This window comes from Entelurus aequoreus, linkage group LG12, assembly GCF_033978785.1.
Source record: "Entelurus aequoreus isolate RoL-2023_Sb linkage group LG12, RoL_Eaeq_v1.1, whole genome shotgun sequence".
NCBI classification, from domain to species: Eukaryota; Metazoa; Chordata; class Actinopteri; order Syngnathiformes; family Syngnathidae; genus Entelurus; species Entelurus aequoreus.
Window position 1 is genome coordinate 10,382,912 of NC_084742.1, and position 14,259 is coordinate 10,397,170.

Genomic DNA, 14,259 nt, shown 5'->3' on the forward strand with positions numbered 1-14,259 from the left:
TTACGTCATTTTTTTAAATATCTAAATACATTTGTGCGTGTTCCTGAGTTCGAGCACAAGTGGGCCGGCCCACGCGTTTACGAATACCTCCAGTTTCCCTCCCCCCTCCCAGAGGACAAAGACTAAAATGGGTCAGCTGGTCGGTACCAGCCAGCTTGGAAGGTGCTTCTTCATCCAGACGCCCCGACGAACAGCTGCTGGTGGGCTCGGTGCCGTCCTCTCCGATTCCCGTCCTGCGAGGCCATTTGCGGGTTAAAGCTAGCTGGTTCCGTCTGGCAGACAGTTAGTGTTAGTGGGCTTGGGATGGAGGCTGCTCGGCTCCCCGGGGTGGAACCGCTGTGAAGAATACCTCAAGAACCAGCAGGTGTGTTTAGAGTAAGAACCAGAACCGCTACCAGTGGGCGGTACCGATGTTGGACGGTTCATGATCCGTTTACGTTTACTTGCTAACGAGCCCAAAACCCTCGTTTAATTTTAAACAGTTAAGACAGAGCAGCTATTTTATCGTCCTATTGTTCATTTGTTGTCATGCTGGCTTGATTCAAACCTTTGTGTAGCTTTTAATTGTCGTTGCGGGAACAATGCCGGTACCGAAAAAGCCCGTTTTAATGTTTTTAAAAGTATAGTTCTTAGCTACAAGCAAGCTAGCTACATTAGCACTAGCCCTATCATTGAATAGTTTCGTTACAATATATAATGTTTATTTGTATTTTACATTGTGTCATAGATAGCGTTGCGGCACATATTCATCAAACATTAATTGATAAGTCACTGGAATGGATGTTCTGATACAAGGTCCATTTAAGCTCTGTAATTAAGACAATCAGAACCGGTCTTGTTCGTTAGATAAGGTTTATTTATGTCAGACTAAAGTCCTATTTTGTGGACTTTGGACTGAAATGTTCCTTTTGGTTCAGAAGGAGCTAGGACTGCTTGTTGTGGTGAGTTCTTCCTGCAGGTCCCTTTGGTCTAAAAAAAAGAAAAAGGAAAGAACCTTCGAGATGTTCTATTTTTACTCCATGGTTCTGTTTCTTCTTCTGATCCACACACCTACTTGTGCTAGCTTGCAAGTACCTGCTCCTTACAAACAAACAATGTTAACGCCACTACCGCTGTCTTTGTGTCAGCAGTTCTAAGACCTGCCAGAACTTTAGTGGACTTTCTACCACCATGACTCTGACGCTGCATGCTCCCCTTGTGAGGACACTTGGCCTGTTCGTGGTCGTGGTTGTGGTTCTGCGGGCGGAACCAGACACGTGTTTCTCCAGACAGCACCAGAACGCCATTGTCAATGTCCGATTGGCCTTCAACGCGACTGGTACCGCCATGGATGCTCGCGTGGTCCACTCGGAGCAGGACTGTGTTCTGGCCTGCTGCTCTCAACAGGTCAAGCCAGGTGAGTTAATATGACGTCAGCGCCGCTCGGTCCCTTTATGACGTCACTTCCTGTTTGTAAAGGTGCCAAGTGCAACATGGCCGTCTTCAACGGCAACAAGACCGGCGGTGAAGACAACTGCTTCCTGTTCCATTGTCCCACCGAGCAGGCCTGTCCTCTGATGGCTCAGTCAGGTGTTCGCACCTACGACATCTACAAAGGTGGTCAAATCGATGCCATTGACGCTTTGTGGTATTTTTAATCCGGTTGTTGTGTTAAAGTGATGGCTTCTTCTTAGGCATGATTCATCCAGCCACCATCAGGCCTGTTTCCATGACAACCAGCACCACCACTGCTCCACCGCCTCCTACCACCACCACCACCACCACAACAACACACTCTTCCACCACGCCACCTACCCCCAAAGCCACTGCCACGCCCACTTTTCCATCTGCCGTGCCAACCACGACACTGGCAATAAAGGCCACGCCCACAAAAAGACCAAACAAGATGAGCAAGAAGCAAAATAAAACAACCAGAAAAGGAAAAGGTCATGCTGTGATGGTGCACTCCACAACGATGTCCGAGGAGGTGCTCGCTACTACTTTGACTCCTCCTACTACTTCTACTGCTCTTCCTACCACTGTTTCTGCCACCAGCTTGGCTCCTCCTACCACTTCTTTGGCTCCTCCTACTTTAAGTTCTACAACCATGGCTGCTACAACTCCACCTTCTACAACCATGGCTCCTCCCACCTCGACTCTTGCTCCTTCCACCACTACCACTTTGATCTTGGCTCCTCCCATGACCAGGTCTACTACAACTGTGGCTGCTCCCACTACTACATCAACCACAAGTCCTCCCATCACAATGGCTTTGACTACAAAGGCCCCTCCCACACCTACTCCTCCCCTTCCCGGCAGGACTGTGGCTCCGCCCACGACATCGAGCACGATGTCAGCGTATGCTGGCAGAACGAGTCAGAACGTGGTCATCGTACCCCACATTGACGTCCCCACCCTCCAGAACATGGGCAACACTCGGGGGAAAGCGCCAACAGCGGCACAAGGGGCGCTAAGAATCGGCGTGGTGGCGTTTATGGTCATAGCCATCGCCGTGGTATCTTTGGCGCTAGCAGTTGGTGGCCGTAAGGCGATGGAGTCGTTCGACAGACGCCATTACACCAGACTGGAGCTCAACGACTTGCACTACGACGTGTAATCTTTTGCAGGGCCTAAAGGGGTGTGGCCACCTTTTGCACACCTTTTTGATACATGACATCATCCCAATCAAAGATCAATATGAGGCGGTGTCTCCACCATGCTACTGCAAAGACAGAAGGAGTGAACAGCAATACTTAGGTCCTGTGAAACTCAGGAAGCTTCTTAATTAAGACTTTAAACAACTTAATTAAATTGATTAAAGCTTTGATCAACTTTATTAACTGAATTTAATTAAGTTAATCATAGCTTGAATTGATTTAGTTAATTAAGGCTTTAATCATCATGTCACCTGCATGTCTTTGTACTTCACACTTTCAAGATGGAGGAATTATTTACTATCAACTATTCTATCTTGTGTATTTTCAGAAATGCAACGTGCATCTTTTCAAATACTAATAGTTCGTTAAGGATAATAATGACACTTTTCCTAGTTAAAGCACACTGGCCGTGCACTTTTTTCCGTGCACTATTTTGCTACTTGTTTATATGAAGCTGCTGCAGCGTGTTCTGTCCGCTAGGTGGCAGCAGCAGGCCGCATCACACTTTGTTATTGTGTTATTTTTGGTGTTTTGTTGATTTTTTTCACTACGTTCAATCCAAATTTGCTTTGGTTTTGTTGTCTAGTGACGCTTATGCAGAAGTTTGGAAATTGATGTTTTTTCTTGTAACGATTAAAAATGTGATTTTTGCAGGAACAGTTTGTTTCAAATTACACTTTGGACACATTTGACTTTAAAGTGGAAAAAAGCAAGTTATTGCAGCAACTTCTCATTTCACTAAATATTTGCATCGACAAAATTTTGATTAGAACTTAATTTGCCAAACATTATGTTTACATATGCAATGCAATGATAGTGTTAAATGTAATAATGTTAATAATGTAACGTTAGTCGAGATGGTTAGTGCAAGTTGGCATTTGGATCTCCTGTTTGTAAACTGGGAGAGAAAGTAGTCCCTTTGGAATGTGACTGCCTTTGCCTCTGGAGCAGCGAGTGTCTCATTCTTCCAATCCGGGATGGGTTTTCCCCTTTTAATTCTACATTTAAACGTGAAAGATGTGTGGTGTTAATGTGTTGCATATTTATATTTGCCAGTTCAATGGCCGACAATAGCGCGGCGGCGGAGGAGGAGGAGGTGTTAGCGGAGGGATACGGCAGAGGTGCAGCAGGACAATGTGAGCTTGGAGAGTTGGAGCGACGCACTTAGCAGGAATCCTCCCAGCCAGCATGGAAGTGCAATAATTCTACAAACAAACACTTTGCTGGCCGAGCAACGTGTTGCTAAACTGCACATTTTAAGCCGACGAAGAGCGGCGGGCGCAATGGGAAGTGAGCGCTGAAAGAAGAAGCGGCTCCAGGGCCAGGAAAAGGGGGAAAGATGGGTGTCGTGTTGCGGACGCTGTTGTTTTCTACTTTTTCTTTTCTCGTACAAGGTGAGTTTCTCCCAAAGCTTTATCCGAACCGTTTCTCTACTTATTGCGGACACTGGCGTCAACGTTCTCCCGAGTGGTGCGCACAAGTGGCGTGACTGTGATATTCGCCGTTCTGTTGTGGCCAGGGCCCAGATCTGGCTCTAGTTTGTTCCGAGCCAAGCTAGCGTTAGCTTAGCCAGGCTATGCAATGCTAGGCTAGTGCAGCTGGAGCACGACTAGCTAAACCACAGATAGCTCGTCTTAGCCAATATAACTGGAAAATATTCCTGCTCGTCCCACAAGCTGCTTCTTCTCCAACTTTTTTTTTTTTTTAAATAGTTGTGCACACCCCCGTGGACTTTAGACCACACTTGGAGTTAAAAAAAACTCGCTGTAGAAGATTAGTTTATTGTTATTGCACATAATATTCAATGAAACTTGGGTCGGAATTCCATGTCAATTTATAGCAGCATTTGGATATGCTAAACAAATCAACATAAATGTAGAACTATTACTATAAGATATACCGTGTCCACAGATTATGACAATTTACAATATGACATGTTTGACAGAATACTCTTTAAAATAAGATAACATGCAGGCAGATGAGCAGTGATCAAAAAGGTGCAACATTGAGGTATTTACTGCACACAAAGTAGGGTAAGACACAATTATTGTGTGTGCAGATGCATAAAAAGTCAAAGGGCATTATTCACACTTACTTATACAAAAAGAATAATAACACTTGACAATGTTAACTTTACTTATACATTTCATCTTATCCATCTTGTTACATAAGTTCATCGTTTAAGTCCTATGTCAGGACGCTATGCTAACTGCTAATTTGTGTATTGCAAGTGCAAGATAGTCAACAAGTATGTTTGTCAGTGTTGTAAAAGTCAGTTCATGTATTCACTCTGAAGTGTGACGTACCTCCAAATAAATAGACTAGCTGTCACTATGATGCTATATGTATGTACCATATTTTTCAGAGTATAAGTCGCACCGGCCAAAAATGCATAATAAAGAAGGAAAAAAACATATATAAGTCGCACTGGAGTATAAGTCGCATTTTTGGGGAAATTTATTTGATAAAACCCAACACCAAGAATAGACATTTGAAAGGCAATTTAAAATAAAGAATAGTGAACAACAGGCTGAATAAGTGTACGTTATATGACGCATAAATAATCAACTGAGAACGTGCCTGGTATGTTAACGTAACATATTATGGTAAGAGTCATTCAAATAACTATAACATATAGAACATGCTATACGTTTACCAAACAATCTGTCACTCCTAATCTCTAAATCCCATGAAATCTTATACGTCTAGTCTCTTACGTGAATGAGCTAAATAATATTATTTGATATTTTACGGTAATGTGTTAATGAGGGTGATTTGATTTAATTTGACATCTTACCAAAGCATTTCAACAATTGAAGGTTGCTAGGATGAGTTTGGTGTGGAAGATGACATTAAACATTGTTTTCCTTCAGGTGTGCCGCTCCTCTTGTACGCCAACCGGCGGGATCTGCGGCTGGTGGACGCGGCCCGTGACAAGGCCAACGCCACTGTAGTGGTGGGGGGGCTGGAGGATGCCGCCGCCGTGGACTATGTGTACTCTATGGGTTTGATCTATTGGAGCGACGTGAGCGAGGAGGCCATCAAACGCACCGTTTTCAACCAGTCGGGCAGCAGCGTCATTCAGACGGTGGTTCCCGGGCTGGCGTCCCCAGATGGATTGGCCTGCGACTGGCTGGGCAGTAAACTCTACTGGACCGACTCGGAAACTAACCGTATTGAGGTGTCCGAGCTGGATGGATCATTGAGGAAAGTTCTGTTCTGGCAGGAGCTGGACCAGCCCAGAGCCATCGCCCTGGACCCGGCACGAGGGTGAGTGACACGTCAATCCTTACATAAATGAAAGGATGACTGCAAGCTTGGTTACAACAGTGTCACTGCACATGCACGCTAATGTCAGTGCGAGTCAAGAAGGTGCCAGAAGAACGTTGTTAACTTGCATGCACGTTCTTCGGATACCCCCATCAACACATTGAAACACTCAAGTCAACCGTTGATGTGAAAAAGTGCACCGTAAGGTCGGGTTACAAGGTCCGTAGTACTAGTCCTGTGAAAGCCATCATCTGGGCTCAGGAATGTGGAGAGTAAACTGGAAAGGGAAATGAGCTTACAATGTTTGTCTTCATTAATAACAAAGCTAATACGATTCCTTTCAGCTGTTACCTGATTACCCATGGCCTTGATGGACATCTGGGAGAACCTTAACATTTGTCTGTTTTTATTCAAGGCATGCTAGCACACACACACACACAGGTTGTGGCGCTGTTCTTAACTGTGTGTGTGTTGTGCAACCAGTCTTTCAAATACATAATTTATGTGTGGTTGACCGCTACAAATTGCTTTGTTACTACCTGTTAAGAATTATCCATGTGTATGCACATTTATGCAGTTAGTGTCTTGTGGAGACGTTGTACTTTTGAAAGTGTCGTTTCTGCCTTCGGTTTTGCGTAAATGTCACAGTCAACGCTCTATACTGGTGCAGAAGTCATTGTACCTGTTAGTTTTGTAACATATCTATTTGAATGAGGAATGTTCTGGTCAGGGTTTTACGCTGGTCATCCATAATTAAGAATGGCCGATACCGTTCACATACATTAACTGTAGTTTAAAAAATATATATTTATGATAAGTGCTATTGACAATGTAACAATATCAACATTATATTTAAACTAGTTCCCTATTTTTTTTTTATAACATACAACTGTTTGATCAAAACAAAAGTCAATAGTGCACAATAAACACAATTAAAAACTACTATACTACTCTTTTAAATCCTTTAGTTTTTGCCCTTTAATTTCTCCTGTGTCCATGAATGAACAGGAACAAAAAATATATATTTTGGTGAAAAATATATACTGATACTACCCTTGAAATTGACACCAACAGTTTATCAGCCAGGCTGCTGCACATCAACAGAGCACTACAGTTGTTATCCTTAGGGTTTTGTTCATCTTTATTTTCCTGTTAATAGCTGCTTGCTTTCTGCTGTAATGTCGTTCCATCTACACTTCTTAAAATGTACTTATTTCTTGTGTTGTTTTATGTTAGCTTAGCAATCAACATGTCTGATTCTGGCTTACTTTTACTTGATGTGTAACATGTTTAGCCTCATCCTCCAGTGATAATGCTACTTATGATAAAAAAAAATTTAGTCCATTTGCTCCAATGGAGGTGATGATTATTAACTTAGGGGAGCGGATCCACACTGTGTAGCTGCTCGCCAACTCTCTCAGCTGGGGGATCAAAAATGAATAAAGTATCAGCCAGAGGTGATCGGCATTGAAAGACATTAATTGACAAATGTACTACATACTTTCACAAAAATCGTCCGATGCTGATTGGGGGCCGATCGATCGACGCGTCCCTACTTTATAGGATTAATGGCTTTTTTGTAGCATATGTGATAGGGCCGCTCTACTTGGAGAAAAAACTTAATTGTGATTGCGGTTGGATTTGCAATTTTTATATTTTATACACAAAAATGCATAAAACTGCAAAAATAACGAGTGAAGGAAGACATGTTACTTTTGGACTGTCGATTAACATATTTTTGTCTCAATATGCAATAATTTACTTGAAAAATATTTCGCTTTATGCAGACAGATTCAGCTCTTTTGGCTACATCATGCTCTTTAATTGAATAAATATTAGATACAATGATACAGTGTTTATAATGTAATGTAATCTTAATAAATACTATTAATAATAATAATGCAAATAACCATTTAAGAGGATATACACTTTTATTTCTCATTACTGTAGAATTGTTGACCATTGTACTGTTATTGGCAGTTAAATAACTTTGTTATTCTAAATAAATATACAACAAATAAAATGGACTAATTTATGTGGGCAAAATATTAATCTAAATAGATATTGAACATCTTAAAGTGTATGTTTTTTCCCAGTTGGAAAAAAAGAGGTCGGACGTTGTCTTTCTGCTTATTGTTAGCAAGAGATCAAGACTGCAATTATGCTCGTTCGTCCGTGTAAATGGGCTCATATTGCTCATCCGATTTGAAGCTAAAATATTCCCATAACGGGACATTTGGCTTTATAATTAAATTTTTTCCTCCTAATTTGTGTTACTTTGCGGCACTACTGACTGGGGGGCCGTGAGGCTCTCTTTACTGTGAGTGTTTTGGCGGAGGTGCCCCGCTTTCGTCTCCGCCGAGACAAAGATTTTTAATGACTGAAAAGATGGGTCACTCTGTTCAGTTAATTCCACTGTTAAATAAACGCGCTCAGGTGATGAGAGCGATGCACAAAGAAAGTCATGTTTCTTTCTGTTTGAAGCGACAGACGAACAAACGCGAGGCTCAATTCTGATTGGTGAACATGGCTGTCACTTAAACGCCTGTGACGGAGGAGAAAAAAAAGCTTCCGCCTCTTGCGGTTATTTACAGCAGTGGTCCCCAACCACCACTGCGTGGATCGATTGGTACCGGGCAGCACAAGAAATAAAAAAATAAATAAAATTAAATAATTTATTTTTATTTTTATTAAATCAACATAAAAAACACAACATACACTTACAATTAGTGCACCAACCCAAAAAACCTCCCTCCCCCATTTACACTCATTCGCACAAAAGGGTTGTTTCTTTCTGTTATTAATATTTCTGGTTCCTACATTATATATCAATATAGATCAATACAGTCTGCAGGGATACAATCCGTAAGCACGCATGATTGTATTTTTTAATGACAAAAAAAATGTTGTTGTTTTTTTATTCCCCCCACCCCACCCCCCGGTCCGCGGGGCAAATTTTCAAGCGTTGACCGGTCCGCAGTTACAAAAAGGTTGGGGACCACTGATTTACAACACTAATTAAAACCTCAATGTCGATACGATTTCGATTAATCGTGCAGCCCTAATATGTGATGTTTTCTTGATGTTCTGATATACCATATCTTGTATCCGCTTTGTTTATTTGGTAAATAGTATCTGACTGCTAAATCAATTAGCTATTATGCCTAAACTGCAAATACTGTAGTGTAATTGACACTTACTGTATGCAAGTACATTTGCCATTGGTTATATTGATATTCAATTCATACAGAGTTTATTGCATTATCCATCCATTTTCTACCGCTTGTCCCTGGAGCCTATCTCAGCTGCATTCGGGCGGTAGGCGGGGTACACCCTGGACAAGTCGCCACCTCATCGCAGGGCCAACACACATAGACAGACAACATTAGATAACGGAAAAATAACATGATCTTGTCGTTGTGTAAGTCACACACTAAAGTAATGCACTGTGTGTACACTTCAAAGTCCACAACAAAAGTTTATTTTCCCATCTAATAGGAACCCAGATGGTCAGTCATTTCTAGTGAGTATCCTCGCTCATTAACATGTTAAAATAGGACTTGTCTGTGTTTTGCTACCTGTTATTTTATGCAATCATCAATTATACAAATTAAACCTCATGTAGCACACACCCTGCAACCCAAGGCCGCAGGTAGATTGTAGCCCAGTGGACCACACTGGCATCATAGACAAGTGGTCACCATAGCAACAAGCTGAGCAGGTTTTTCAGGAGTCACCCTTGATAGAAATGCTAGATAAATGACATGTTCAAGTAGTTGTTAGTTAGCCTTTTGTTGCTAAGACATGATTAGAAGTGGCACAGTTTGTTCGTGTGTGTGTGTTTAAGATGCTTCTCCCCTGGACCTGCTGCAAAGTGGTGATGATGAATGCATGAGGTATGACGTTTGTATTTTGGAAAGCATTCTACCTTCAAAACTCAGTACGTTTACCTGCACTAAATTGATCTAATTCATCAAAAATAAGATTTCTTCAAAACATGGAGACACCTTAATCTGAACATGGATTGTCACATTTAGATTATACGATTAGAAACCAGTTTTCTCTGGCATGAAGGCGTTATCGGTACGCCAATCACAAGCAGCAAAAAAAGACGTTGGGTGGAAACTGTTTACTCCTAAGGTGCCCAAAGTCCGGTCTGGGAGACCATTTGCGGCCCACAGAAGAGTTTTGTTGGCCCTCAGGTTATTGTCGAAAAAAAACAACCGTGAAAATGTGAAAAAATTAGCAAAAGTTCTAATGTAATGAGAAAAAGCGGAAATTTTCTGATTAATAATATTATACTTACAACACAAATCTGACAGTTTTGTCTTTGAATGTATGTTTTTATATGTACCGTATTTTCCGCACTATAAGGCACACCGGATTATAAGGCGCACCTTCAATGAATGGCATATTTCAAAACTTGGTTGATATATAAGGCGCACCGGATTATAAGGCGCACCTATGCATCCATTAGATGGAGCTGCGCTAAAGGGAATGTCAACAAAACAGTCAGATAGGTTAGTCAAACTTTATTAATAGATTAAAAACCAGCGTTCTGACATCTCTGTTCACTCCCAAAATGAATAAACAGCTGTTTTATTATTTTCCCCGAGGTAAAGTTAGTGACGTGGTGTTTTGTTTATCTTTTAACAACAGAAAGGTATAACATGTAGTGCAACATTTATATCACATAGTGGAGGGGAACTTTTCCCTGATTCAATAAACACGTAAAAAACAGTGATACTGTTACGGTAAATCAAACGTTAGTGCAATCACAATATAGTAACACTCGAAATAGTGCAGCGCAATATCAATAACTCAACGTTGCTCAAACGTTAATTTCACACAACACACAAAATAAACATGTAAAGCTCACTTTATGAAGTTATTCCTCATCCACGAATCCCTCAAATTCTTCTTCTTCAGTGTCTGAATCAAACACCATTGATTCGTTTATGTTAAATTATCTCGCTGCTGCTCTATTCCCGTGTTCTACTGCATGACTGATCATCTTAAGTTTAAACTCTGCGTCGTAAGCGTGTCTCTTAATAGCCATTTTTGGGTTAGAAGCGCTTCTTCTACGGGAGAAAATGAAGTCGGCGGCTGCTTACTGTAGAAGAAGAAGCGCTTCTTCTTCTACGGGGGAAAATGAAGTCAGCGGCTGCTTACCATAGAAGAAGAACTTCTTCTTCTACGGGGGAAAATGAAGTTGGCGGCTGCTTACCGTAGAAGAAGAAGAAGAAGCGCTTCTTCTACGGGGGAAAAAGAAGTTGGCGGCTGCTTACCGTAGTTGCGAGACCTAAACTTTATGAAAATTAAGTTTAGGTTTGTTGTGGCGCAATATTGGTCCATATATAAGGCGCACCAGATTATAAGGCGCACTGTCAGCTTTTGAGAAAATTGGAGGTTTTTAGGTGCCCCTTATAGTGCAGAAAATACGGTATATAAACGCGCACGCAAACATGGTTTCCCCTAAACTGCCAAGATACCTGTGACAGTGGGGGCGTGGTTATGGGCGTGTTCACCATGACGACATAGAGTAATTTGCATAATTTACTATGACGATGATTTAAAAAAAATGTATACATACATTTAAAACAAATTTGTATTATATGAATTAATATTAACATCTTTTTTTGTATCGTTTTGCCATAGTTTCAATTGTTGCTGTATTTTGTACAATATACTTTGTTGACAATTTTCAGGGGTTTACAGACTTTTAATGACTTAAAATTCAAAACAACTAGCAACAAATCTAGCATGTTATTCTGGTGTTATAAAATGTACTCGTGTTTAGAGACTCTACTTCTGTCCCTCGATGTCCCTGACTAAAGAAGAGGGCGGCAGGGAGCATGACGTCACACTTGCTTCGCGCTGTTACTCTAGTTGGACTTTCTCTTCTTAAAAGCCCCTACTGTCCTCTTAATATTCGCACGTTTTGTAGATTGCTGTCTGCGGGTATATCCAAAATATATATAAAAATCACGTCCACTTAGGGCTAGGCGATATATCGATATACTCGATATATCGCGGGTTTGTCTTTGCGATATAGAAAATGACTATATCGTGATATTCAAGTATACGTTCTCACGCAGTTGCTTTTAGCTGCGGACATTACACTGCAGGCTCTTCCCACTCTTTCTTGTCTGTCCTTCTCACAGACAGCGAGCGCACCTTCTTACACACGTCACATACTGTCACGTCATACGTCACATACGTATACGCCCTCGCGCAGCAGAGAGGTAGCAGCATGGCCAAAGTTAGCTGTGGTGCGAGTGGTAATACGAGACAAAGAAGGTGCGAAAATTGGTAACAAATGAAGGAAGAATTAATTCCCAAGAAAAACAGCACGGGTTTGGCTTCAAGTGGGAATATGTCGAACAGACAACCGTAATTTGTCAAGTGTGGGGAAAAAGCATTGCTACAAAAAGTAGCATTACTGCTAATATGTAGCATCATTTTAAAAGTCACCTGCTAGAAAATGTAGAGTGCTTACTCCGCATGTCTACATCTCCGTTCGGTGCCACACGCCCACACCATCAAAATGCTGAGGCAAACATTTACAGATCAACACCGTATGAAAAAAATAGTCAACAACAGACGGAGATAACGTCCGCAGGAACCTACCAAATAGCGAAGGACGTACACAATTTGATTTCCTATTAAGCAGCTAATTTTTATTTGACACTTATTGAAATATCTTGTGTGACTTCATGTACAAAAGGGCACTTTATTTGTTTTAAACTATTGTAGTGGCGTTCTGTACAAAAAGTGCATTTTAATTTAGTGTTGTTTTGATTTGTCATCTTAGAGACATCATGCACAAAAGTGCACTAATAGCTTGTTTTAAAATGATTGACAATTTTGCACTTTCTGTTTTGGAAATGACATGAATGTTTGTGCCACTGCTTAATAACTGTTTAATAAATACAGTGTTGGTCAATTGACTTAGTTGTGATTTCCCTCTCTGCATGAAAGTTTAAAATGAGCATATATTAATGCAGTATGAACAAGAATATTTTAATGTAGACACATAGAATCATCATACTGCTGTGATTATATGTATCAAGTGTTCATTCAAGGCTAAGGCAAAATATGGAAATATATATCGTGTATCGCGATATGGCCCAAAAATATCGAGATATTTAATAAAGGCCATATCGCCCAGCCCTACGTCCACCTCACAATTTGATTACGATTCAGAACCTAGGATTCAATTAAAAATCGATTATTGATGCATCTTTTACATGTACAGTATATAGATGCAGTTTTACATTTATTTTTGTTTCACTAAATAAGCGTTTATCACTTGCAACTTTAAAAAAACCCAATTCATTTGGAAAAAGAAACAGTTAAATTAATTCCTACAATTATTAAATTAATAAAAATGTGTGCAAAACTGGAACATAAGTGCCCTATAATAAAGGAGCTGGTCAGATCTCTTGTCTTGGTGCGGTGGATTGTTGCAGTCAGTCAAATTTTAGAACTGTCTGCATTACAAGCGGTAGAAAATGGATGGATGGACAGTGAATAAATTGGTTATCAATTATTGACGGAGTGTACGTCGTACCGGCCAAAAATGCACAATAAAGAAGGGAAAAAACATATACAAGTCGCATTTTTGGGGGACATTTATTTGATAAAATCCAACACCAAGAATAGACATTTGAAAGGCAATTTAAAATAAATAAAGAATAGTGAACAACAGGCTGAATAAGTGTACGCCATATGACGCACTAATTACCAACTGAGAACGTGCCTGGTATGTTAACACATCATGGCAAGAGTCATTCAAATAACTATAACATATAGAACATGCTATACGTTTACCATCATTATTATTTATTGTTATTGTCTGCATTTTAATTTTGCTTTTATTTTTTTTCATTTCACTTTGTTGTCTGTGAAGCACTTTGAGTCTGCCTTGTGTATGAAAAGCGCTATACAAATAAAGTTGCCTTGCCTTGCCTACCAAACAATCTGTCACTCCCGATCGCTAAATCCGATGAAATCTTTCTCCTCGGTGTTGCCTCTGGTATGCGCCGTTTCCTTTCATTCTGCTGCTCGATCGCCGTTTTCTGCTGCATATTTACTACGTCCGGCTTGTAATTTGCAGTATATGATTTCCTTTTCAGTGCCATTTAGTTCAGCCCTTCTCCGTTTTTATACGTTACCGCCAATGTTGAAATAATCCATTTTAATAGCTACGGATGTAGCAGCAGTTAGCATCCCATGACCCACAATGCACTTCTGCCATGACCCTCCCCCGCCAAATTCTTATTGGTTGACGTGTGAGTGACGATTGCTGACGTGTGTGTGATGATTGCTGCCATTTGCTTCGTCTCTTACG

At 40.8% G+C, this 14,259-nt stretch overlaps 2 protein-coding genes across 4 annotated transcripts in view; both read left to right on the forward strand.

Moving 5' to 3' along the window:
• The first annotated feature begins 81 nt into the window (after nt 1-81).
• mansc1 (MANSC domain containing 1) lies at nt 82-3,293 on the forward strand. 3 transcript variants are annotated; one of them, XM_062066780.1, is made up of 4 exons: nt 82-364; nt 1,128-1,396; nt 1,459-1,596; nt 1,674-3,293. In XM_062066780.1, the coding sequence occupies exons 2-4, from the start codon at nt 1,171-1,173 to the stop codon at nt 2,594-2,596; spliced, it is 1,287 nt and encodes a 428-aa protein (XP_061922764.1). In that variant the 5' UTR covers nt 82-364; nt 1,128-1,170; the 3' UTR covers nt 2,597-3,293. The 3 variants fall into 3 exon arrangements, with proteins under 3 accessions (XP_061922764.1, XP_061922763.1, XP_061922765.1); XM_062066779.1 differs by having other exon boundaries at nt 1,131-1,396; XM_062066781.1 differs by lacking the exon at nt 82-364 and adding an exon at nt 467-941 and having other exon boundaries at nt 1,131-1,396.
• A 431-nt stretch (nt 3,294-3,724) lies between these two features.
• Nucleotides 3,725-14,259, forward strand: part of lrp6 (low density lipoprotein receptor-related protein 6) — a 53,172-nt gene continuing 42,637 nt past the window's right edge. Inside the window, exons 1-2 of the mRNA XM_062064649.1 lie at nt 3,725-4,030; nt 5,510-5,906. Coding sequence (XP_061920633.1) covers nt 3,976-4,030; nt 5,510-5,906 — 452 coding nt within the window. The 5' untranslated portion in view covers nt 3,725-3,975. The remainder of the gene's footprint in view (nt 4,031-5,509; nt 5,907-14,259) is intronic.

What these genes read in the sequence shown, in the direction of transcription:
- mansc1 (XM_062066780.1), top strand. Translation starts at nt 1,171, where the DNA reads ATGACTCTGACGCTGCATGCTCCCCTTGTGAGGACACTTGGCCTGTTC. An exon ending in CTCTCAACAGGTCAAGCCAG is followed by an intron (nt 1,397 to 1,458) that starts GTGAGTTAATAT and finishes CTGTTTGTAAAG; the next exon opens with GTGCCAAGTGCAACATGGCC. An exon ending in CACCTACGACATCTACAAAG is followed by an intron (nt 1,597 to 1,673) that starts GTGGTCAAATCG and finishes GCTTCTTCTTAG; the next exon opens with GCATGATTCATCCAGCCACC.